This window comes from Trichosurus vulpecula, chromosome X (genome assembly GCF_011100635.1).
Source record: "Trichosurus vulpecula isolate mTriVul1 chromosome X, mTriVul1.pri, whole genome shotgun sequence".
Classification (NCBI taxonomy): domain Eukaryota; kingdom Metazoa; phylum Chordata; class Mammalia; order Diprotodontia; family Phalangeridae; genus Trichosurus; species Trichosurus vulpecula.
This window is the reverse complement of record NC_050582.1, coordinates 28,577,211-28,602,845: the sequence shown is the minus strand read 5'-3', so window position 1 is coordinate 28,602,845 and position 25,635 is coordinate 28,577,211. Positions and strand designations below refer to the sequence as shown.

Sequence of the window (25,635 nt, the reverse complement as noted above, 5' to 3'; positions counted from 1 at the left end):
TTTGCAATCTTATATATTTGGTTTTGTGCATTTAAAAACATGATTCTGAAAAGAGGTCCATAGGTTTCATCAGATTGATCAAGGAGTCTAGGACATGCAAAACCACTGTCAAGAACTCTTGCTCTAGGGCAGCTAACTCTCTCATTTGACAGGTAAAGAAAGTGAGTCCCAGAGAGGGGAAAAGACTCACCCAAGGCCACACATCAAGTTAAGGGCAGAGCTACCACTAGAAGCTGTCTCCTGAGAGGGCCTGGACCTCCAGGAGGTATATAGAAGCAGGTCAGGGAAAAAGAGAAGGCACAGGATGAGACAGCAATTTTGGGAGTGAGCTGTAACATTCCTGGAGTGTTTTGATCTCTCCAGTGCAGATTTGCATTTCTGGGAGTGAAATGTGCAGATCTAATTCAGCCTTCTCCTCAGTCCAGTAAGTGTAGCAAATCTGGAGATGGATATCTCTTCCTCCAGGGCACTGTCATCTTTGGCTCAGTGTTGCTGGTACATAACCATCAGGGATATTTGGTTTCCTTTTCTTTTTCAGGTCCCTGATTTTTTCTCTTGAATTTCTTAATCCCTGCTCCTAATCCTCCCTCCTCCCAGCTTTCTGTTCTCCTCTCACTATGCCAATCCTGTATTCAGGAGGCAGAGGGCTTTGTTAGTGGCCTCCATCAAATGGAGAGCAAATAGGCCGAACGCCACCTTCCTGGGGGCCCTTCCCACCCACAGCATCAAGGTTCTGGAATTGACAAGGCCACAGAAGTAGTATTGTCAGGATGCCCCTGGTCTAATGGTACTGAGAGCTCCTTGGGCTTCTGGACTAAAGGACACCAGGAATGACATTTGATACCAGATTCCGGAAAGAATTACACTCCCAGAAGTAGCAAGGAAATCCATCCCAGCAATTGAAGGCCTGACCTTTGTCTCCCCCCAGACTTACCTTTACTGATTAATGCCTGAATGCCATACTTGAGAGGATGAGGAGGATTTCTACCCCCGCTCCCCAATGCCGCTGCCCCCTTTAGCCTAGCTTCTTACATAAAGGTAACAAGGTATATAGAGCTTTAGTTGGAAATTTCAGTATTTCAAAAGGGATGCAGCAATATTTTCCCTGGTTAGTCCTGGACTCTGTCTTCTTATTTTTGCCTGTTCTCTGATCACCCCTACCTTCCACCCACTGCCCTTCCTGTCTTGCTTTTGGAAGGGAAACTCTCCCCCCCACCATCTTGCAGTCCCAGTGAACCAGTGGTTTGTGCCTTGTGGGATATCTGGCTCCTCTGATTTCTACAGACGCTCCAGTCCACCACAGTGAAGACAGAGTCTAATTCCCATGTTCGGTAGAGCCTAACCTTAAAAGTGGTGTTGTCACAGATTAATGGTCCAGCCCACATAATGGCCAGCCTGGGCAGCCCAAGCTGTCTTCCTTGATGCCAACCCCAGAGGTTAGGAGCATATCTCAAACATCCCCAATTCTTAAGGATTATTAGTCATGGTGTATCAGCCATGGCTTAACCCTGAAACCTCTTCACATGTCTTTATGTGTTTCCCCCCTTTGCCACCTCTCTTGCTGACTCCCTGAAGTGTAAAATAGGACTTCTTTTTATTTGATCTAAAACCACCTCTCTGTAGCCAAAGGGAATGCCTGTTCATTCCCTACTGCTGGAGTGTCTGACCAGGTCTGTGATAATTCTACTTGCCTTTCATGATTGAATGGGCTGTGATCATTTCCTTTTCTCCCTTCCCCTTTGTCTTCCCAGCTTACTCTTCCCATTGTAACTCTCCCAGAAGTGATCTCTACACACAGCATAGGTAAATATGCTACTTCCTTGATCTCTTCTTGTCTCTTGCTCAGGTTTTGAAGTCTTCCACATCCGGCAGCACTAATTCCCAGGCTCCCATGCCTCTTTCTTCGGGTCACCCATGCAGGAGATGACCATGTGGTATGGGGGGAAAGAGCACTGGTCTAAGAATTTGGAGAGACAGCTATGAGGTCTGGCTCTAGCTCGATATATGACCTCAGGCAAGTGGCTCCCTCTCTGGGGGTCTCAGTTTTCTTCTCTATATAATGAGAGAAGGTTGGACTAGATCTGGAGGGAGAAGCTTCCTGTCCCCACTTTTTCCTTCTTTGAAATTAAAAAAATATCAATCAAAGGGCACATTTTCTGTGGGTCCATGATGCTCAAGTAGGAAAAAGAAATGTCCCATCCCTAGACTACATTATCTCTTCTTTCAAATCTTGGCAAAACATCATACTAGCGAATGTAGCTGGCTATCATATCGGGGTACAGAGAGGCTACAGAGGAGAGGGATGAGGTGGCATAGAGGGAATCGTTTAAGGAAATGCTGGCATGGATGCCAACTGAGCTTGGCATGTCTCCCCAGTGACCCAGGTCTCTGCTCCTAGGTCTCAAACCTGAAGGGTAGCTATGGTTGAAAAGGAGGGAGAATGAATGGAAAGCCTAGCACTGTTGCTCAGAGCACAAGCAAGACTTCTCCATTCCATGGGATCATCGGCTTTAGAGCTGGAAGGGATCTCACAAGTTATCATTTTGCAGAGGGGGACATGGAGGCCTGGAGAGGTGAAGGGACTTTCTCAGGGTCACACAGCTGTTGAATATCTGATATTTAATAATAAATAATTATTATAATTAATAATTATTATTATGACATTTGGATCTAGGTGTCCAGAACTCTCTGTCATTCTATGTCTCTATGCTATCTTCTCTGAAAGGCCAGCTTTGTATACGTGGGGAGGGGGGCAGGGGAGAGGAAGGAGGATGGCCTGATCTCTGGGGGGGCAGAGTATAGATGGCACCAGGGAGGGATCTGTCCCCAAGGGAAGGGCCCTGTTGAGGACATAACAAGTTTAGCCTTCATTCCAAGCTAGGTCTACTGCATTAATGGTTTAAGTGATATTAAGATGATTGAGGGGATGAGGAGGACTAGGCGACCCAGTCGGGCCCAGGCCAATGGAATTGCCTGGCCTGGAGTCATCAGCAACACTTGAGTTTAGGTTTGTTTTCATTGCCTGGCTTCCATGACAAGAAGCCAAGCCCTCACCCCTCTGGGAGCCTTAGGAGGGAGGGGGTTTGGGGACAAGCTACCCTTCTCCCTTGGGGTCCCTTAGTACTATCCAGGTGTCACAGCCCCACTGAGAGCAGTGAGTAGTAGCTACCCTGGAGCTTGTGGCTTCAGCAGGGCTTGGGGAGCCTGTGGTCACCATGGTAACAGCTTCAGCAACCACAGCTAGCTGGAGAAGGACTGCCACACTCTGTGCCAGGAATGGGCCAGGGGTAGGGAGGGCAGGGAGTGTAGCGAGGCAGAGGGACCCCGTGAAGGGGGCAAGTGGGGGATAATAGAGGGTCCTCATTTCTTCCCTCGTGCCCCCCAGCTCCTGTGGCATTTCTGAGTCACATGGCCCATATTCCCATGGAAGGGCCAAAGTGCTAGGAGTAAGGGCAAAGCACTCTAGGCAGGGGCTGGACAGCTCCCCAGTCCTGCTAAGTATTGTTCTTCCAGGGCTCCTTGGTCTCCAGCTCTTTTGGTTGCAGTTAATGCTAAAGATACTACTGATCATGTTCTCCTTTACTCTCTGCTGCTTCTTGGAGCAGGATCCTTGCCCTTGGGCTCCTTACATGGAGGATGTCGGAAAAAACGAATGGTGTGAAGAGTTCTCCAGCCAATAACCACAACCACCACCCACCCCCATCAGTCAAAGCCAATGGCAAGGATGAGCCTGAACATAGGCCCAGCAGGTCAGCAGCTGGATGGGCCTGCATGCTCACAGCAAGGGAAGTGTCTGGCTAGTAGCTATGAGGGCTAAGTGGGCGGAGCAAGACACCTAGAAGGATTCCAGGGAGAAGGAAAGCCCATTCTAGCCAATTCCTTGGGAATCCTGGGTAAAGAGTACTCTGAAGTCTATGAGGATGGACAGAGACCACAGGTTATCCAGGAGCCAGGCCCAGAGAGGCCTTTCCCTGTGGAAGCTTGTTATCTTTCCTCTGGCTGGCCTTATGAAGAAGTAGGCTGACCCTGGCAAGTCCTGACCACTTCTGGCCCAAAGGGTCCTAATAGAACATTGGGATCACTTGGTGAGGTCAGCTGGAGAAAATTATGGGGTAAATAGGATCAGGAAGGAACTCCCATGCACCCTGGACTAGGGATCAGGTAGGGGATGGCTCCTTTGGATACTACATCTGGAACTGTCCAGAAAGGGGCTATAGTTTGGGCCCTGCTACTTCTGGGACAAAGGAAAAGAGTGTGAGGCAATGTCTCCATCCTACCCTACCGGGCCCTCATGCTGGGAGAGGGCACAAGGCCATGCAATATGGGGCCTTGCTACATCCCAGCTTGTTGTATGGTGAGATTGGGATGGTAGGAGAGAGGTGGAGGAGCCCGGGTTCAGGGGCAAACATCGCAAGCAGGAAGCCTTTCTCCTCTTCTTGCCCTGAAACATCTCTGTCCCTGAGAGGCTTTCCTCCTGGTGAAGATAGTCCTGCCATAGTTGCTGGTGCTTTGAGTACAGGCCCCAGAAGGTGCTGCTGCTTCTGCTGCTGCTGGCAATTGAGTGGGACTCAGGAGACCACTCAGCACTGCCGAGCTGAGCTCTCTTTTCCTTCTGCAGGCCACAGTCAGCAGCTGATGATGACACCTCCTCGGAGCTGCAGAGGCTGGCGGCGCTGGACAATCCCCAACAGGGTAGAGGGGGTTTCCGAAGGTATGGCCAAGCTCAGGGAGTGGCTTCATAGAGCGCTGGTGCTCCTCTGCTCCAACACCAGAAGACATTCATCTCAGCCACTTGGTTTTTTCTCTTGAGAAAGAGAAAGGGCATCAATTAGCATGTATGTGTGCCTCCAGTGGCTAAGGGAGGCCAGAGCTGGTTGGACTGCTGAAGGGTCAGTGTTTTCCTGCCCATGGTGCCCTTCCACTGAGCCTTTGGTCTGTAATCTCGCCTTCTACAGAAACCCCTGCCCCTTCTTCCACCTGTCATGAGCATCTGGGCAAGTTGTAATTGTGCAAGGCCATGGGTTTGATGGGAAATAGAGAAACCAGAGCTGAGTCAACTTCTAGACTCCAGAGGCTCAAAACATTGTGGGGAGGGAGAGGCAGTCAGATCAAAAGCCTGCTGCTCATCAAGCCATGATCCTACCTCTTCTCTTTGGAATATTAAGGGCCCATGATTTTCCACTGCCTCATTGGATCTGCCTTTCCCCAAATCTATGGCAACAGACATGTATACCCATTTGTAGCCTCTACTGAAAACATGGATTTTCCCCAGTTTTCCTGGGTGTATTGAGTAGGCTATTTCAGAGACTGCTTTCTCTGTGACCAAAGCCTAGGTAGTTCATAGGTCCCAGGCCTCTGTGAGTCTGGAGTTCAGTTACCATCTCCTTGGGTTTGAGACTCCATGGACCACACATACCTCCTCACAGTAATGAAACCATGTGCCTTCAAAATGCGTTTTGGTCACCATGGAACTTTTACTCGGGCTGCTTAGGGGACAGGATACATAAGTGTGAATACTTCCACTACCCTGTTCTCCATTCCCCAAGGAAAAAAAGGCCCTAGAGAATCCTTCTCCTGCGTAAGCATCATCTTAGGCCAGAGCCCACTTGTTTAGGGCCTCCTAGGTAAGTTGATAGCAGATTTAGGATGTGAGGGCCAAGGGTATGTATTTTGCTTTTTTCACAGAGGCCTTCACTCCTACCCTAGTATCTCTTGTCCACTTTGGTCATTGGCTCTCTTTTCCTTCTCTAGGGTTGTCCAATTGGTCAGAGTCCTGAGAGACTGGGCCAATAAGAATTTTCGAGAGGAAGAACAAAGACCAGACTCATTCCTTGAGAGGTTCCGTGGGCCTGAGCTCCAGACAGTGACCACTCAGCAGGGTGACGGCAAAGGTGACAAAGATGGTGACGGCAAAGGCAAAAAGTAAGGTCCCCTGTTGCATGTTGGTTAGAGGCCTAACAACTAAGGGGATCAGGAGAGGCAGAAGTGAGGAGGGCGAGCATTCCACAAGGGAGTGGCCTGTGCAAAAGCATTGAGGTGGGAGATGGAATATGCTGAGCTTGGTAAACAGCTATTGGTCCAGTTTGGAAAAGAGTGTGTGAAGGGAAGTGACGAGAAATCAGTCTAAAGGTAAGCTGTAGCTAAACTATGAAGGGCTTTCAATGTTAAGCTGAGAGATTTGTATTTTATCCTGGAGGCAATGGGGAGTCACGGAATATTCTTGGGGGGGGTCAGTGTCAGATGTGATTTTTAGGAAGATCATTTTCATAAACATATGGAGGCTGGATTGGAGAAGGGAGAGACTGGAAGCAAGGAGGTCAATTCAGAGGCTGTTGCCACAGTTCAGATGAGAGGTGATGTAGGTCTGAATGAGGGTGGTGGAGAAAATAGGATGACTGAGTCATGCTTGAGGTAGCATTCATATGATTTGGTAATGATGTGGGGAAGCGGGGAGGATGAAGGGTAAGGGAAGAGTTGAGGATGCCTCCAATGTTTTAAGCCTGGGTGATTAGTAGTATGGTGGTATCTTTGACAGAAACATGGAAGGTTGGAGTCGGGGCAAGCTCATTGGATTGAATGATGCTGTGAGACCTCCAGGAGTTGATGTGTAGCAGATGGTTGTTGATGGACAATTGGAGCTTAGAAAAGACAGGATTGGATGTGGATCGGGTATCCCAAAAGTCTTAGTGTGGCTTAAAGCTATTACAACCTGGTCCTGGTGGCAAGAGGCCTCAGATCTGGGCATTCTAGGGTTCTGGAGAGGGCAGAGGGCCTCTTGCTTTTCATCTGTGAGGTGGTGGATTCAGATTCCGAGATAATGAAGTCGTGGAGCCCAGGATTCTGCGGCAAATCCTCACTTTAGAGCTGGAGGGGTCTTCAAAGGTCACTGAGTGAGTCTAGCCCCTTTCATTTTGCAGACTGAGCCCCAGAGACACAAAGTGACTTGTCCTAGGTCACACAGATATTGAGCTGAGATTCGAACCCGAGATCCCTGAGTTCATATCCAGCCCCCTCTCTGCTGCACTCTGGGGGTTCCTGTTCCTAGAACCCTTCAGGGTTTATCCAGTCAGCCCTAGAATGAAGGTGATGCTAGTGATTTCGTCCTGGATCTGTGACTTTCCAGGTATAGGGAACTTCCAGTGCTAAAATGCCCTCTGCCAATGCAGACTGGCATTTGCTCTGAAATGTCTGGTTTAGTGTGTGGTCTAGGACAGGGCTGTCCAAAATGCCACCCTCAGTGCGATTTATGTGGCCGCCTACAAGCATAGAAATTTACATGAATGCTTTAGTAAAGGAAGCCGAGCTACCGCAGAGCTCTCACTAAAATGGCAAATCAAAATATATTGTCTATTGTTTCAATAAAAACCTAAGGTTGGACAGCCCTGCTCTAGGGCACTGAGAAATGAAGCGATTTGCTTAGTCACACATCCAGTATCAAAGGCAGGACTTGAACCCAGGCCTCTAGTCACTATGCCATATTGCCTCTTAGTGCAAACTCTATTCCCCCATTTTTACAGATTAAAAAATAACAACTGAGGCTCAGAGAGGTCAAGTCATTTGCCCAGGGCCCCCTGACTAGTGAGTTTGGGAGCCAGGTCTTCTGACCCTTTACATGGCACTCCACTGTGGCTCTTGGCCTGTCATGGGCAGAAAGACCATCTAGTGTTCACCTCCCCAGCAGGGTCCTTGGGCCTCCAAAATGCCACTTCGAACATTTCTGTCTCCAGAGGAGCAGCTTTCATTTGGAGCTCCTGGGTGGGGAGAGGAGAATTGTAAAGGCCATTAAAACTAATTGGCTTGTCTGCAGCTCCACATTATACAATACATAGTAATCAGAGCACCAAGCAGAGAATTGGGCTTGAAGTGATTACTTGATGAGGGGAAGAAAACCAGAGGGGGTGTCGTGGGCAGACACTTGCTGCAGCCCAGAGAGGTCATCTGGGGCCCCCTGTGCTCGGGAGCCAGAGGCCGAGCTGCAGGGGTACCCCCAGTCATCCTAGCCTGGAACATGTTGGGTTCTCAGCACAGCGTGTGGCACATAGGAGGCACCTCATCAATGTTTGTTGGGAGTGTGAGTCTTCACAAGTGATACACAGAGACCTCAGGGCCCAGAACCTCCCTGGGCAGGGTTCCTGCATCTTGTCTTGTGTCGATCCCCACCCCCTTATTTTATAGGTATAGAACCCGAGATTGCAAGAGGTAGTAATGAGAGAGGTCAGCCCTTCCATTTCTAAGACTGCCAGAGGCAAGCAAATAAGCTATGTCTGGGGGTCGTTCCCACACTTGAATTAGCCTTTCCAGACCCCGAGCGTCTGTTTTTCTCTCTTCAGGAAATTTGAACTCTTTGTGCTTGACCCCGCTGGAGACTGGTATTACCGCTGGCTCTTCATTATTGCCATTCCTGTCCTCTATAACTGGTGCCTGCTGGTGGCAAGGTGAGCTTGACTTCGGCCCAGCCCCTCTTCTTCTTCCTCCCTGATTTGTACCCACCTCTGTCAGACACTATCACACAGTGAGAGAACCTGCCAGCCACTAACCAACTCCATGATGGCTTGGGCTTGGAGGACCCCCCAGGTGGGCAGGATCTAGCCCCAGAGGTGGGGAGCTGGCTTGGTCCAAGGAGCCTGAGCTGCTTTCTTAAGCTAATGTTTCTGAGAACTTTGTGTGAGGGTGACTGGATTTCCTGACTGACAGCTTCCTTCCTAGGGCCTGCTTCAGTGACCTGCAGAGGGGCTACTATCTGGTGTGGCTGGTACTTGACTACGTCTCAGATGTTGTCTACATTGCCGACCTTTTCATTAGGCTTCGAACAGGTGACATGAAGCACGGGTGGGTTTGGGGCAGGCAGAGTGGGGTAATAGGGGTGCTTCAGGCATTCATGATTTCACAGATGTGGGCCCCCTGGCCACCAAGGCAGGTGACCACCCCTCCATTGCTAGATCATCTTAGTGAGTTTCAGTGGTAAAATAAATGAAAGTTAAAATGAACCCCTCATGGCTAAACCTCTGGGGTCCGAGTTCAAATTTTGCCTTTGTCACTTATCACCTGTGTGACCATGGGCATGTCCTCCTCTTTGGGCCTCAGTTTCCTCCTCTGTTCAATGAGGGGGTGGGACTTGATGGCCTCTCAAGTCCTTTTCACCTCTGACATTCTAGGATCCTAAGGGTCCTAAAGGATCTCTTTGCACTTAGGCCGATCCTTAGACACAGACTTTCAGTCTCTCATTGGGTTGGTGCTTGAACCCTTTCCAGCTGGGTAGGGCTGCCAGAGATTGTGTTTCACTGGTATAGCCTTTGAAAGCTCAAGGTCACCTCTACACCAAGGTGAGGCATCCCAGGGGGACTTCAGTGGAGGAAACAGCCCAATTTGAATACTGACCTAAGCAAGACACAAGAGGGAAGATGAATTGACTGCTGCTATAAAAAATCAGACTGCATTTCAAGGCCAAATAGAGATGATTTTTTGATTCATTGGCTATTTTACTTTCTTCATATCTCTGTTCCTGTCCATTTTCATTGAAATCTGAGAGGTGAGTGTAATTAGAATTTCCCAGAAAGAAACTTTCCCGTTAGGAGACTCAGCATTGGAATTCTCATCTCTCCTTTGTATGACATTCCTTGGAAACACCCAAATTAGGTTGGCCTGTGGCATATTAAGACTTAGTTCTGTGTGCGTGTGTTGGGGGGGGACAGGAGTTGAAATGGGTCCTGAATAGTCTAATTTAGCTCTGCAAAATAGAATGCAATTTGTTCCGAAGCCACAGGGCAGAGATACGTATTCCATCTAGCACTGCTAGTGAGTGGGACCTCGTTGACTTTGGGGGACCAAACTCCCACTCCCAGGATATCGGGGCTATGGCATTCACTGGCTGAGCATTAGCAGGGAGCTCTTTGTCTTCCCCGTGTGAGACGGAGGGCTTCAGAGCTTGCAGATTGGGGGATTCGAAGGGGATGAGATGGGGGTTTGTTAGCATCCAACTTGTTTTCAGGCCCAGTGGAAGAGGGGCAGAGATAATTTCTTGTTTTGCATCTCCATTAGGTTTCCTAGAACAAGGGCTGCTTGTCAAGGACACTAAAAAACTCCGGGACAACTATATCCACACCCTGCAGTTTAAGCTGGATGTGGCCTCCATCATCCCCACTGATGTGGTGTACTTTGCAGTGGGGATTCACAATCCCGAGTTGCGCTTTAACCGCCTCCTTCACTTTGCTCGCATGTTTGAGTTCTTTGATCGCACAGAGACCAGGACAAGCTACCCCAACATCTTCAGGATCAGCAACCTTGTACTGTATATCCTGGTCATTATCCACTGGAATGCTTGCATTTACTATGCCATCTCCAAATCTATTGGGTTTGGGGTGGACACATGGGTATACCCCAATATCACAGATCCAGAATTTGGCTACCTGGCTAGGGAGTACATCTATTGCCTCTACTGGTCCACGCTCACTCTGACTACCATTGGAGAGACGCCTCCCCCAGTGAAGGATGAGGAGTATCTCTTCGTCATCTTTGACTTCCTGATCGGTGTCCTCATCTTTGCCACGATTGTGGGAAACGTGGGCTCCATGATCTCGAACATGAACGCCACTCGAGCTGAGTTCCAGGCCAAGATTGATGCCATCAAGCACTACATGCAGTTCCGTAAAGTCAGTAAGGAAATGGAAGCCAAGGTCATTAGGTGGTTCGACTACCTGTGGACCAACAAGAAGACTGTGGATGAGCGGGAAGTCCTAAAGAACTTACCAGCCAAGCTCAGGGCCGAGATTGCCATCAATGTCCACCTGTCAACCCTAAAAAAAGTACGGATCTTCCAGGACTGTGAGGCTGGGCTGTTGGTGGAGCTGGTGCTGAAACTGCGCCCTCAGGTCTTCAGCCCTGGAGATTACATCTGCCGGAAAGGAGACATCGGCAAGGAGATGTACATCATTAAGGAAGGGAAGCTGGCTGTGGTTGCAGATGATGGTGTTACCCAGTATGCACTGCTCTCAGCAGGGAGTTGCTTTGGAGAAATCAGCATCCTCAACATCAAGGGAAGTAAGATGGGCAACAGACGCACAGCCAACATCCGCAGCCTGGGCTACTCAGACCTCTTCTGCTTGTCTAAGGATGACCTCATGGAGGCTGTGACAGAATACCCGGATGCCAAGAAGGTCTTGGAGGAGCGCGGGCGGGAAATCCTCATGAAGGAAGGGCTACTGGATGAGAATGAGGTGGCTGCCAGCATGGAGGTGGATGTCCAGGAGAAGCTAGAACAGCTGGAGACCAACATGGAGACCCTGTACACTCGGTTTGGCCGCCTTCTCGGTGAATATACTGGTGCCCAGCAGAAGCTGAAACAGAGAATCACAGTCCTTGAAACCAAGATGAAGCAGGCCAGTGGGGATGACTACTTGTCCGATGGTCTGGACACCCCTGAACCAGAGACAGAGCACCAGGAGGAGACGGCTGCTGAGAAGCCTTGAGCTCCAGGGTGTTGGATGCTCTAGTCATGGGCCCATTTTGACAATAGGTTAAGATGGTCCTCTGCCTTTTGAGAAGGGACCAGACTGCTCATCTGACCTTACATTAAAGGCCTCAGCCCCAGGCACTAGAAAAGCCACTTTGAACCTGAAGATGCAGCATAGTATTAGTTGAGAGTTCTGGATATGGAGTCACCAGAGAGATTTGGATTCGAATCCTGTCTCAAATGCTTTTTTTGCTGTGTAATCCCAGGCAAATCACTTAATCTCTCTGAGCCTCTTGTTCCCTCATCTGTAAAGTGGGGATAACAGTAGTACCACCCACCTCACAGGGTTGTTGTGAGGAAAGCACTTTGTATAACCTTAAAGCACGACAGAAATTACGGTTATTATTAGATTTTGTAGATTTGGTGAATGGGAGAGTTGGAAGGGAGTTTGGCCTAACCCTGTCATTTTACAAAAGAAGAAACTGAGGCCCAGATAGAAGGTGCTTCCTTAGAGTTAAATAGTGCTGGATGTGGGCCTGGAAGCTAGATCTCCTGACTCCTGGCTGACAGTTCTTCTGGATCATGGCTTGTCTCTCTTCTTGGAATTTTTCTTTTAACTCTTGAGATTTCCAACCCCCAGAGCCAGGAGGCCTCTTTCCTAGGTGGACGGAGCTCCCTGGGCCCTACCTCCACACTGTCTGCTTCTGGGACTTTCTTTCCTTTCCAGAGGCTAGAACCTTATCTGTTGACATACTCAGAACTGTCAATTCTGTCAAAGCCACTGGAAGAGAGGAAAGAGAAGGCTCCACATTTTTATTGGCTCTGAATTGGGGACCGAAGCCAGGGAACAAGAGATTCCAAGGACCATGCAACAAGAGTCGGATTCCAACAACAGCAACCCCCCAATACCTCTCTCCTTGCTCCATTCCCCCCATCCCTACTGCATGGCCTCTAAGAAAAGCCAGGCACAGATAGCACCCCACCACCCACTCACACACACACACACAGACACACATATATACACACACATGAACACATACATGCACATATACACACACATATACACATCTCTAATCTTGTCTCCAGCCCTGAAGGGAGAAGAGACTGTGAAGGGGCCTTCTATAAGAAAGTCCTCTGGCCAGATGACTTATCAAAGCATAACGAAGTGATTCCCAGACAAAGTGAGGTGAACTAGGGAATTTCTTGTGCAGAATACAGTACTAGAATCTTTGGGGAGGTACAATGGAAACTGTGACTGTACAAGTTAACATCTCTATTAGAGCAGCTGACAGCTTAATAAATGTGTCAAAACAAAAATGACAAAACCACATAAAATAGCTACCCAAGGAACCCAAAGTCCCACATAGAGTGATGGCAGCCGGTGGGGGTTCATCTCAGAAGCTTTCTTGGGAGGCTGAGTTTTAGGGCATAACTGTAAAACAGGGGAAGTCCATGACTCAGTGGGACCTCTGAAGAGGAGGCCAATGATCTGTCAAATGTCTTAGGGATGGGAGGGAGTGGGTACCCAAAAGTCTTTTTGCTGGCCTGGAGGGAAGAGCCTGACCTGGGGTGAGGGTGGTGATTTTGATTTTTTTGAAAGGGGTGGGGATAGACACTTGATGGAGAACCTAGAAATCCATGCTTCAGAATCTTATGTTGGCTCATTGGGAAGTCGAGGACCGCCACAGGATTAGGCGTAACAAGGGTAGGGTACTATATTATGGGGATCTTGGCCACCATGCGCTAGCTGGATCAGAAGAGGGAGGCCTGGAGCATGGAGGCTGGCTGCCATTTCTACAATAATACAGTAGTGACGTAGTTAGGGCCTAGCCCAGCAGAGTGGCTGTGGGAAAAGAGAGGAAGCGCTTTGGGCACAGATTCCATCAAGGACTAGATGTCGGGGGCAGGAGAGGGAGAAGAGCCAAAGATGCTATGGAGGTTACTGCCTTGAGAGCCTGGAAGCCTCCTCAAGCTCAAGTGGAGAACCCACTGGACCAGTGAAGCAGGTGTTAAATAGCTCTCCAGTCCAGCATTCTTGGAGTTGTAGAGGTGGGCCCAGAATTTTCTCTCTTCTTGTGTGTATTCATGTGTCTTCAAGGTGTACAGAGTGCTACACTCCAAGTTAGGGAGAGGTGAGTTGGATTCCTACCTTAGATTCTTACTAGCTGTGTGACCCTGGGGAAGTCACTGTACCTCTCTGAGCCTCAGTTTCCTCATCTGTAAAATGGAGATAATACTAACACCTACCTCACAGGGTTGTTGTGGGGATCAAAAAAGTCAACTCATATAAAGTGATTTGCAAACCTTAAAGCCCCGTATGAATGTCAGTGATGATTATTATGAATTCCAGATAATGTCTTTGCTTAAATAATCTTACTGGCAAATTTGAAGAAACCTCTCAGGCTGTAAGAATATTCTCAGCCAGATCAGTGACCTCTAACATCATATGGTAAAAGTGCATTGGGATAGATCACTAAAGTACATGACGATTCTCCTCCAACTTCTGGCTAATTTTGTTTAAGTCCTAATTGTCTCAAAGTACTGAGGATTTGGAGTCAGAATTTGAGAGTCAGAATCTGACAAATTCTCTGTCTCCTAATTATTACTTACATGACTCTGGGGAATTTACCCAACATCCCTTTGCTGCCTCAGTTTCCTTACCTGTAAAATGAGGGTGTTGGCACCCAGTGACTTCTCAGTCCCATGATCCTAATTTTGTGGGCCATGGGCCCAAGTTTTTGGGTAGAATTGCCCTATCCTGAAGGTCTGTGAGGTTGTCACAGCAACTCAGTGGTCTACTTAGTCCCTGCAAGAAGGGAGACCTACTTGGGGAAGCAGTCAGTCTCCTGCAGAAAAGGTGGTTCCTGTGCTTTCACTGGAGTGAGGAGCAGTTGTTCACCATTCTCTTTGCTTGTCTCCCTGTCCCCTCTCCACCCCATCCTTGGAAGCATAGTATTATCGACACTTACTCTGATTTATATTCTCCCAGATCTGTTATATAAAGGTAGGTGCTGGGGATGTGGAGGGAGATGGAATTGACTGTCTACATGGAGGCTAAGGTAAGTTTCCCCCCTTTTCCTGCTCTGTGAGGGCAATTTTGACAGCTGAGATAGTATATTTGGCAACCCCCTCTCGTTTTCATCCCAATGCCACCTGGGGTGAAATGGGAAAATTATTACTGGTGCTAACTCTCCCTTCCTTGTCATGTATGAAGTATTTTGCAGTTTGTCAATAACTTGCATATCCATTTTTTGGAGCCTCACAATCCAGGTAACATTATACCCGTTTTGCATATAAGAAAGACTGAAGCTTAGAGAGGTGAAGCAACTTGCCCAAGATCTCCAAGTGAGTCAATAGCAAAGCTGTCTTAGGTATTTCACAGTTTTGCCTAAGATGAGCTGAGTTTCAAGGGAAGAGGTTGGTAAGGCTGAGTGTCAAGTATAAATTCGTGTTCACCCAACATGGCTGCTTAATAGGAGCACAGTTCTTCAGGCTGGAATCTTGGGGATAGGGCAGTCAGTCCTTGGGAAGAAAGCTGTCACCAACAGAATAGCTGCCAGAGTGAAGACTTCCCCAGCGTTTTGGGTTGGCATGGGCCATGGTGTGCCCAGTGAGACCTAGAGCCCCCTCCACATTTGATTGGGCCACTGATGGCCAAGGTCCTATGGGTTGGCTACCAGGGTGAGCCTGGGAGCCAGGGCCATCCTGCTCTTGGTGGTAGGGGGAGGCCTGTGGGCAGCACTTACCTGGCTTCCAGATAATTAGAAAAGGCTGGGTATTAACAAGGGAGATTAGCACTTCCTAGCTTGCTCTTTAGGCAAGGCTATCTGCTCCATTTAATTGGTCAATTGTCCTTAGGAGAACTGAAAAGGTGTTTGGAGAGAACTTAGGCTGGGTATGTCTTTCCAGGTTGGCTAGAGAAGGGCTCAGAACAACAGATCCATGGGACAGGTCTGTACTTTAATATGTGGCATTTATGGCTCCTTGTTTTGCATGACTTGAGATCCATGTGGAACTCCCAGTGCCAAAAATTCCCTTCCCTTGTCTCAAAGCAAGAGTCTTGACCTTCTTCGTGTCAGGGACCCCTTAAGCAGTCTGATAAACTCTATGGACCCCTCCTCAGAATCATGCTTTTAAATACATAAAATATATAGGATTACAAAGGAAACCAATTATATTGAAAGACAAATATCAAAATTTGTTTTTAAGTTCAGACTTTGGGTGAAGAAGGTACTGTCCTTGCTGTGATTTGGCTGAGCCAAGCAGCCTTGCATTGATCCTACTGAGAAGAGGATTTGATGGGGTTTGAGGGGTTTAGGGACCCCCCTCCCCAAAGACCGGAATACTGAACAGGGTCGTCTGGAATGGATTTAGGGACTCAAGCATTATTTAAGTCAAGATGGCAAAGGTTTATTCTTATGCTTTTCAGCGGGCAAGAGTTCTTAGGGAACCTGCAGCCTTAGAGGGGTACAGTTAAAGTTTATATAGGATATTCTATAGTAGAATATGTGCCAAATACACTAACTATGTGATTCAGGGTAGGATTAGGGAGTGGTTGAGGAATGGTCAGTTCTTAAAGGAACATGCACTTTTAGTATCTACTGCACAGGCATTTTACCCAGAGTTCACCGGGAAAAAGCCCAAGGGGTGGGGCCTACATGGAGGTGTGGTTTTAGGCCTGCAACATCATTAAGTCAACTAGCAGTCACGGCTGACTGAGAAATGCCCAGTCTGCCACCCATCAATGTCTTGTTTGACAAGATAGATGTAGGGAGTATACATATGTCTAAAGTTTAGGATACACATAATGGGGAGTCCAGGATGCATGTAATGAGGTGGGGAGTTGGTATAGATAGTCCAGTGGGTACTGAATATCTTTATGAGTTATTACAAAGCCAGTTCAAACTAATAAATCCTATAGGTGTGGCTTGTTACTATACCAGGGAGAGAGATAAGTGTTTTGCTGGGGCCCACTCATGAGTAATTGCCAGGCATAGTGTCCTTGGGCTGGGGAGAAGCTGCCAGGGATAGTGTTTTGAAGCTAGGGAGAAATGTGATTTTGGAATTGGGGTCCAAGCACCCCATCAGATTCCTTGATTATCAATTTTTTCTGCCTGTCAATTTTATTTTGGAGTCCCATGCTGTTAGTACTGGGTAGGAACCTTGAGATTATCTAGTATAACCCCATTGTTCTAAAGAGTGGGAAACCGAGGCCCAGTGTGAGAAGTGGTTTGCCACAGGCCCCACAGGAAGCAGGTGGCAAATGCTAGTTTAGAAGCAGCAGACCCTGGCATTGGAGCACTGCCTCTTTTATTGTGTGGCCTTAGACAAAAGCACCTTCTGGGTTTCCTGACTCTCACCTTCTCTTCTTTCCCTGTATCATGCTTATTGTAAATTCAGAAACTGGCCTTCTCATCTAAGCAGTCTTTTGGGGAGCCCCATTTTCCCAAGCTGCTCTCAAGTGCATGAACTGACTTACCAAGTTCCAAGCCCAAAGAGCTGAAATCCGGGGGAACAGAGAGGTGACTCTAAACCATCTCCATTAATTCATTCAAAAAACATGAATTAAGCCCCCACTATGTGCCAGGGTCTGTGTTAGGTGCTGGATGGACAAAAACAAACCTGAAACACTCCCTCCTCCGAAGGTGTTTGAACACCTAATTTAAGCACAAAGCCCGAGGAAATACCAAAGTAATTTGGGGGAAGGCTAACACCTGGGAGGGGGGACCCATTTGAATGGTGCTCGCTCCTACCTGTCCCAGTGTGGAGCCAGAGTCGCTTCATGGAGCATCTGGAGGTCGGTAAGTCTGCTAGACTGGATCCTAGAACTGATTAGGAGGAGTAATGGAGGATCAGTAAGGTGGGCTGCCCCCAGCACTAGAGAACGTGCTTCTGACCATGGGCTGGGGAGATGGTGTGTAGAGGCCCCCGGGGTGGTGATTTTGTCTAACCCCATGCATCCTGGATTGATGTTCGAGTTAATGAAATTCAATTTCCACCCACATTTATTAAGCTTCCAGTATCTATTGAAGCCATCCTGCTGAGTGCTGGGGCAGGAGTGGGGTGGGAGGCAGAAAACGTAGTACTTGGGCCCACAACGTGCTTTCTTCCTCCCAGCCTGCGCGAAGGTTGTTGTTGTTGTGGTCGGCAGCGGCATTATTTTCCACACAAAGGCTCTGAGGCCCAGAGACAAAGCAGCTAGAGTCACATAGCTAGTGAATGTCAGAGTGAGGAGGTTAGGTCTCTGAACTCCAGCAGTGCTATCCCTTGGGGTATATACCCCGAGTCTAGCCACAGGAAACAGGGAGAAGAACTGACAGGCTCATTTTATGGAGCTCTCTAAGCAGGGGGGAGCAGCCCCACCCCCGTCCTCCCTCTTTCCTCCAGATTGGGGGGTATCCATCTTCCTTTTTCTCATCCCTTTCTCCTTTTCACATCTAAAAATGTCAGGGGCACTTTGTGTTTATTTAAATAAACACAAATCACTCCATCCCAGCCTGATCAAAGCATGGGTTGTCGTGGCAACAGGCCGGATGGTGGGGGCTCAGAGGAGAGAGTGGAAAGGAGCTTGGTGGTGGATCTGGGGCAGGTGGAGAAAACACCTCCCCCTTTCCCCCAACCCACCTCTGGATGAGGGAAGCCTAGAAGAAGAGAGGAAAGGGAAGGATGAGCCCTCCAAATGGCCAACATAGCTGCTTCCCATCTCTTCCATCCTTCCTTCAGCTTTGTCTGGGAGCCAGGGAGAGTTAATCTGTAGCACGACTATCACTGATTGCAAATGTTTCCCTGGCCCCCAAGAGCAGCCCAAGGGAGTAGGCTCTCAAGATACTAAATAACGAGGCCTTCCAGCCCATCTCTTAAGTGCAGCTGATGAGCTCGGAAAGGCACTTCTGCCTTCTCTCTCCTGGAGCCACAGGGCTTCACAGGCCCATTTCTGTTAAAGGAAAATGGCAAGAAATCCCTCCTGCTGGCCTGGATATGATAAAGTCCTAGGAGGCAAGATGGCCTGGGGGAAAGCAACGAAGGGACAGCGAAGCCTCAAGGCATCTTCTTCGTTGGCTAGGGATGGCCTCATCCCCAATGGAAGGACCACAGATCCAAGTGGCTTGTGGGTACCCACCCGTTTCAGTGCACCTCATATGTGCTTTAAGGGACAGGCCTCTATGCAATGTCTTAGGTCCTATCTCGAGACAGTGTTGTCCTGGAAGAAAAATTCAGCTCTGATTTAGGACCTAAAACTTTGCAAAACCAGATAAAGAATGATTTGACTGGAAGGTTATGAAAATGGTTTTGGTCTCAGAAGACTGGCACACTCCACCCAGGCAGTTTGTGGAATATGACCTAAAACTTTGATCATAGCTCACATTGAGACACACTTACTGTGTGTCAGGCACTGTGCTAAGCACTTTACAAATAGTATCTCATCTGATCCATATAAGAACTCTGGGAGGTAGGTGTTCTTATTATACCCATTTCACAGGTGAGAAAGCTGAGGTAAGCAGAGGTTTGGTGACTTGCCCAGGGTCACCCAGTGAGTAAGTGCTTGAGGCTGGATTCGAACTCAGGTCTTCCTTTCTCCATGTCCAGGGTACCACCTAGCTGCCTCATTCTTTGCTTTGAGGGGCACAGGGGCACATGGGGAACCATCAAGGCATTTTTGGGTTCTGGATACAGCTCAGTTGGAGTCGTATGGTGGAAAGAACATTGGACCTGGTGGCAGGAGACTGTGCCAACTGCAGGTTTCAGGAATATGGCTAAGTTTCTCTCTTTCCTCATTCTTGGGTCATTGACTTTAAGCTGGGAGGAACTTTAGAAGTCACCTAGTCTAATTCTCCCATTTTACATACGGGGAAACTGAGGACTATAAAGGTTAAATGACTAGCCTAAGAATGCACAGGTAGTAAATGGCAGAAATGAGCGTCTCAGAAGCCATCTCCTCCTTAGCTTTCTTTCTTTTTCTTTTTTTAACAAATACATTTGCATTAATATCTTTTGTTTTTACATCACCTATATTTCCCAATTCATCCCTTCCCACTCCCCCCAGAGAGCAACAACAAAAAAAGAGTAGTTTGCAAAACTCACCAACACATAGAAAAACTCCGTGGTTACGTGGGTTGTTTTTATACCCATGGCCTTGCCCCTCCCCCACATCTGGCAAAGAAGCAGGCAGGGGCCCTTCTCACCTTTCTTCTTTGGGGCCCCAGTGGATTATTATAATTTTATGACACTTCATTTGACCCCTCTGCTTTCTCCTTGCTTCATTCTGCCCTGTACCAGTGGGTGGCAGGAGAATATGGCCTCTGGGACTGGGCAGGCAGAGGAAGGGGCCAAAATACAGAAGAGACTGAGTTTTCCTGTCTCTGAGCCAGCACTGAGTTGTGTGATGATGAGTTAATTTCACAGGGGTGCTAAGAGTCCCCAGCAGGCTTTGTACTCAGGGGGAGCTGAGGCAGTGGACAGGCACATTCAGTGTTTCTGCTTTGTGCCAGGGGCCGATGGGGATGAGCTTGAGCCAGTCCCTCCCCACCAGGAGCTCACTAGCTGGTGAGCAAAATAAGGCCCAGAAGTCCATACCAACAGCTTGGAGTAGGCTGAGTGAGGGCCCTAAAGGAGGGCTGTAGTTGATAGAAAGAGACTTCATTCTTAGCTGTAAGGACCAGGGAAGCCTTCTTGGAAGAGGTGGCATGAAGCAAAGATTGGGAGTCTGAGGTCTGAGACTTACTGAGTGATCTTCAGTGGGTAAGAGGCAGCATGGATCAAGGGGCAGAACCCTGGCTTTGGGTTAAAAAGATCTGGGTTCAAATCCTGCTTCTGCCACTTCTTTGCTGTGTCACCATGGGCACCAAGCTTAACCTTTTTGTGCCTCAGTTTCCTCATGTATAAAATAAGGGGGTTGGACTAGACTGTCTCTAAGGTCCTTTCCAGGTCTACAACTATGGTCTTATGCACCCATCCTTGGGCCTTGGGTTCTTCATTTAAAAATGTTGGAATGGAACCAAGTGATCCCAAAGTTCCTTTCCATGCCTAAGTCCTATGATTGGAGGGATGGGTCAGGTTTTAGCAGGTGAAGAATGGAGAGAAGGGTAGAATGCCATGAATATTTCTATGAAAGGGGTGAAGAAGCCAGAAATGGCTAAATTTGGCTGGAGCATGGGGTGAAGTAGGGATCTGGGGAGATAAGGTTGGAGAGGTAGGTCATAGCCAGAGCATGAAGGGCCTTGAATACCAGGCTAAGGAGTGCTCCAGTAGTCCAATGACTATGTCCTCTCCCCAAAGTGGAGAGTCCCTCCAATGCTGCAGGTCACAACCCACCCGAGTCTGCTGTACTAGTCCCTGTTTATGTCATCCCATCTTCACCACCCAAACTATGCACCTATAATCCTTTGCTTTGGCCATGTGAGCAGCCCATTTTTTTCCTGCTCATACATTTCTGTGATGAGATTTTTCCCCCAACGTTTGTCCTTTGTTTGTCATGTGTTACACCCAGCTCATGCCCATCGTGTACCTCTCTATTACCCTCTGGGTGATGTTCAATTTCTGTTCTTTAGAGATTGCCAGGTTCTGTGACTCAAAGCTATGCAACAATGACAGATGATGTTGATGTTAAAAAGAAAGGGCTTTGTTACAGGGAGAAGCTCAGGGCCATTAGGAGAACTTTGCAGTTTCTTAAAGGCAATCCCTTTGCCACCTCCTGTTCAAGTCTGGGACCAACCCATTTCAGTTTCTGTCGTGTGTATATCTTTGTGTATATGTGTATGTATATGGGTGTATCTGTATGTGATATACACATGTAGACATGTGTGATGTATATACACATATGTATATTTAAAACGCATATACACTGATGAGCTCTATAGGTCACCCATCCAATTACGTTTCATAGTCTGGACGATAGAGATTATTCATCCACTTGATTTCTCTTGTGTGGATAGTTGAGATTACCTCTTCTGGGTAATCGTGGGGCTTGAAGAGGCTGTGCAATGTTCTGAGGCTTTGGGCAATCAGTACAAAGTCATTTCAAATGGAAGTATTTGGATGACCTTACCATCTATAATAGGCTAAAGAGTATACCTCCAAATCAGTGTCTCCTTGTTGGGGTCAGACAGTGGTGGGATAGAACTCAGCTCTTTATTCCACTTTCAGTCATGGGTAAGTGTTTGGTGACTTAGTCATCTCCAAGTGGGCACTGTGGCACCCAACAGAATCTCTGGGGTCTTCTGTCTTGATTCTCATTTCTCCAGTTCCTTGGATTCTCCCCTCTATAGAAAAAGGATGCTTTTGGCAAGCCATCAAAAGGCATCCTCTATGAGTTGGTGCTTTTGTCTACTTCCCTTGTTCAAGGTGGGAGGAATGAAGGGGGCCCCTGGGGAAGATAAAGAGAGAGTATTAAGGGAGAGGGAAATAACGGGAGCTGGGAAGAAGTGTAAGCAAAGGAGCCAGCAACATTTTGAGGCTTTTCTAATCTTTCTTTCCCGAGCTGTATCTCAGGGATGGCTGATTTTTGACTTGGACTCCAGGGATTTGATTCTCGCTTGTGTGGCTGGAAGAGATCTAATAAGGCACAAATTGAAAATGGAAAGAGCCCAAGCCAAATTTGGCTGTGTACCTTAGATGCTATCCTTGGATCCAGACAGGTGGTGTATCACTGAACAACCTGCTTCTGATGTGTGTCCAGCAGTTTGTGTGTGTGCGTGCGTGCGTGCGCGCGCGTGTGTATGTGTGTGTGTGTGTGTGTGTGTGTGTGTGTGTGAGAGAGAGAGAGAGAAAGAGAAAGAGAGAGAGAGAGAGAGAGAGAGAGAGAGAGAGAGAGAGAGAGAAAGAAGAAGAAGAAGAAGAAGAAGAAGAAGAAGAAGAAGAAGAAATGGTTGTTCTGATATACTTTGGGGAATGATTGAACTATAGATTAAATTTTTTTTGGATGTCTTTTGTTTCTACATCACTTATCACTGCAGTCATTTCCAAAGTCATTTCTCTCACAATGAGCCTTGTCTTATTGCAATGAAAAAATACCCAGTAGTTAACAGCAAAGCCTGCCGATACAGTAACTTCCTCTAATACTCTATGCAACATGTCACTCCCCTGGTCCTCTAACTCTCCAAGGAAAAGAAGGAGATTCGTTTCCCCTTCTCTTCAATGGGGCCAAGATTAGCCGTTATCATTCTACAACATTCAACTTTGTTTTATTACCCTGTTTGTGTTTCTATTGTTGGAGTCATTGTGTACATTGTTTTCCTGCTTCTGCTTACTTCACTCTGCATCAGTTCAGAGAAGTCTTCTGAGGTTTCTCTGAATCCCTCCTATTTGTCATTTCTTGACTACAAAGTAATAATTCCAGGACATTCAGATACCACAAATTGTTCAGCCGTTCTCTGGTCTATTGGCATTCATTTTCTTCTTTGCAGCCACAGAAATGCTGCTCATGATATGTGGGTATATATGGGGTCTTCCTTTGATCTTCTTGGAATATATGCCCAACACTGGGATCTCTGGATCAATGGGTATGAACAAGCGTAGTGACTTTTCTCACATAATTCCAAATTGTTTTCCAAGATGGTTGGACCAATTTCCAGCTCCACCAAGAGACACATAGATATGTGGTATTTGCAATGAGGGTGAGGCAACCTGTTTTAGTGGATTTGAAATTAGGGGTCCTGGGTTCAAAACCCAACTCTGCCACTTACTCTCTGTGAGTCTGTTAACCTCTCTGGGCCTCAGTCTTCTCATCTGTAAAATGAGAGGGTTGGCTTGGCCATTCTCTAATGTCCATTGCAGTTCTAGATCTGTGATTCTATTTCTAACCCTCTAAATGATCTACTTGGGGAAGGGGCTTCATCACTCTGGGAGGGACGTGCTAGTGTGGCCCACTGTTGTAAAGGTATGGTTGTGGCTGTACTGATCTTTTAGAGGGGTAGAGCCAAGAGCCTGTTTGGAGTTTCCTGGGAAAGGGAAAAGTCCCAGGGGAAACTGGAGACAGGGGAATGGTGGGGAAGAAGGCAGAAGAGCTTAGTAGGAAGAGTTATACCAACTATCATCTTTCTGAGCTAAAAATATCTGCAGCAAAGGTAAAAGAAGCCATTTCTCCCCAGAGGAAGCCAGGGCTGGAAAAGCTTAGCTTAGAAAACAGAGGCTACAGAGACACTATAGTGCCAGGGAAAAAAAGCTGGGTCAGAGTTCAAAACTGACCTCCCATGCTTGCTAACGATGTAACTGGCGACAAATCTGTTCACTTGTCTTAGCCTCAGTTTCCTCATCTGTAAAATGGAGGTTAACAATAGTCATAGTATTTACTTCAAAGGGATGTTGTAAGGATCCTTAAAGTATAATAGAGACATCAGCTATATAGACCCCCCCTCACTGTCTAACTAATTCAAGAGCCAACCATTCAAGACCAATATTATATGATCCAAGCAGTCTACAGCCACCCCCCTCTAACTCCAGGTTAGGATTTGCCTTCCCTCCTCCCAGAGGGACCAGTGCCCATTGTTATCCACCCACGCTGGAATCTGATAGTAAATAGCTGCATGACCATGGGCAAGCCCCTTCATCTCTCTGGGCCTCAGTGGGCAGAGATTGGAATATAGGGGATTAAGGAGGGAGGAGAGGAGATTGTAGAGGCCAAAGATCTCAGTGTACTTCTGGTGTGACCTTGGCCAAGTCACAGGCTCTCTGGTTCTCAATTGGACTGGATGACCTTGAAAGCCCTCCCAGCTCCAACAACTGAAGACGTACAATTGATGTGCTGCTTGGAATGGTTGGAGCAGCTTCTCGTTCTTCCCTCTAGACACAGTGGGGTGATTTCCATGGGAAGCTCAAGTTTGCTGAGGAGCTAACTTCTATGCCAGGTCCTCAGAGTCACTCATTCTATGGATCAATGTTTTTAATTAGATGGTTTTTTTTCTTGTTGCTTCTTTATTGGATTGAGTAAGCAAATTAAATTGAATAATTTGTTGTTAGGTCATTTAAATGCCAACTCTGTTTCACAAGCTGGGCAGGTGCCAGATTTGAGAGTCCATCCTAATGTTGTCCCTATGTGTCCAGAGTCAGTGGGCAGCCAGGTAATTGGTCATGCCCCCAGGGTGCCAATCAGCAGACACTTGGTCATCATGCATCAGTGGTAGAGGTGAGATATTCTGGGCTAAATTTGAGAGACTCCATGCTCTGGTTGGCTTTAGGAGTTCGGATCCTAGGAGCTTTTTGCAAGGTGCTAGCTGAGGGAAAGGGGAAGAAGGCAAGGTTCTCTCCCTGCCCAGGCCGATTTTCAAACTGGAGGATGCCCCCAGGAGCTGGTGGGCTCCAGGGATATCCCAGAGAGACTTCAAACTCAAATGGACACCTCCAAGGTTCGAAAGCCCGGGGCCAAAAGGCAGAAGCCAGATAAGAGGGTGTCAGTAAGACAGACCTAGAACCAGAGGGTGGCCAAATGGGTAGAATTTAGCACTGGGTAAGCCCCGTACTACATGTGGGGAGAGACTAGGACTGATTTAGAGATCCAGGAGCAGTGAAGAGTATCATCATTGGCTAGTGTTAGCCTAGACTAAGAGTCAGTAAGATCTTAGATGCTTCCTAACTGGACCACTCAACCTTTCTGAGCCTAAGTTTATTTAACTATGAAATAGGAATAAAAATAACCCCTCCTTCACAGGGTTGTTTGAACAAGGCTCAATTAAGATATTTATAAAGTGCTTTGCAAACCTGCGCTCACTATACATACATGTGAATTATTGTTGATGATGATAATTAGAATGGCTGACATTTGTCTAGCATTTTGGAATTTGCAAAGTACTTTGAATACATTATATCATTTGGACCTCACAACAATCCTATGAGCAAGTTGGTATTCTTCTCAATCAGCAGTTTGTAATGGAGTCAAAGGAGCACTTACCCTGGAGTCCCAAGACCTCGTGTCCAAATCACAGCTCAGATGCTTTCTTCTTATGCGACATTGAGCAAGTCGATTAATCTCTTTGAGCCTCAGTTGGCCCATCTGTAAAATGAAGGATTTGAGGGCCCTTCTAGCTTTAGATCTATGTTCAAAATCTGGCTCTAGTGCCTGACAATCCATGACCCTTGACCAAGTTACTTGTCTTTATTTTCCTTCTCAGTGAAATGGGGGGGGGTGGATTAGAGGGCCCCTGAAGGTCGTTCTGGCTCTAGATCTGTGATTACGATTGAGCCTTTGTAAATCT

The 25,635-nt window shown here is 47.5% G+C and overlaps 1 protein-coding gene across 1 annotated transcript; it reads left to right on the top strand.

The window, feature by feature from the left end:
- Nucleotides 1-3,633: 3,633 nt before the first annotated feature.
- Nucleotides 3,634-11,465, top strand: CNGA2 (cyclic nucleotide gated channel subunit alpha 2). Its single transcript, XM_036739797.1, has 6 exons — nt 3,634-3,749; nt 4,619-4,711; nt 5,752-5,922; nt 8,331-8,435; nt 8,707-8,813; nt 10,039-11,465. Exons 1-6 carry the CDS (start codon nt 3,637-3,639, stop codon nt 11,463-11,465), a joined length of 2,016 nt encoding a protein of 671 aa, XP_036595692.1. The 5' UTR covers nt 3,634-3,636.
- Nucleotides 11,466-25,635: the final 14,170 nt, after the last annotated feature.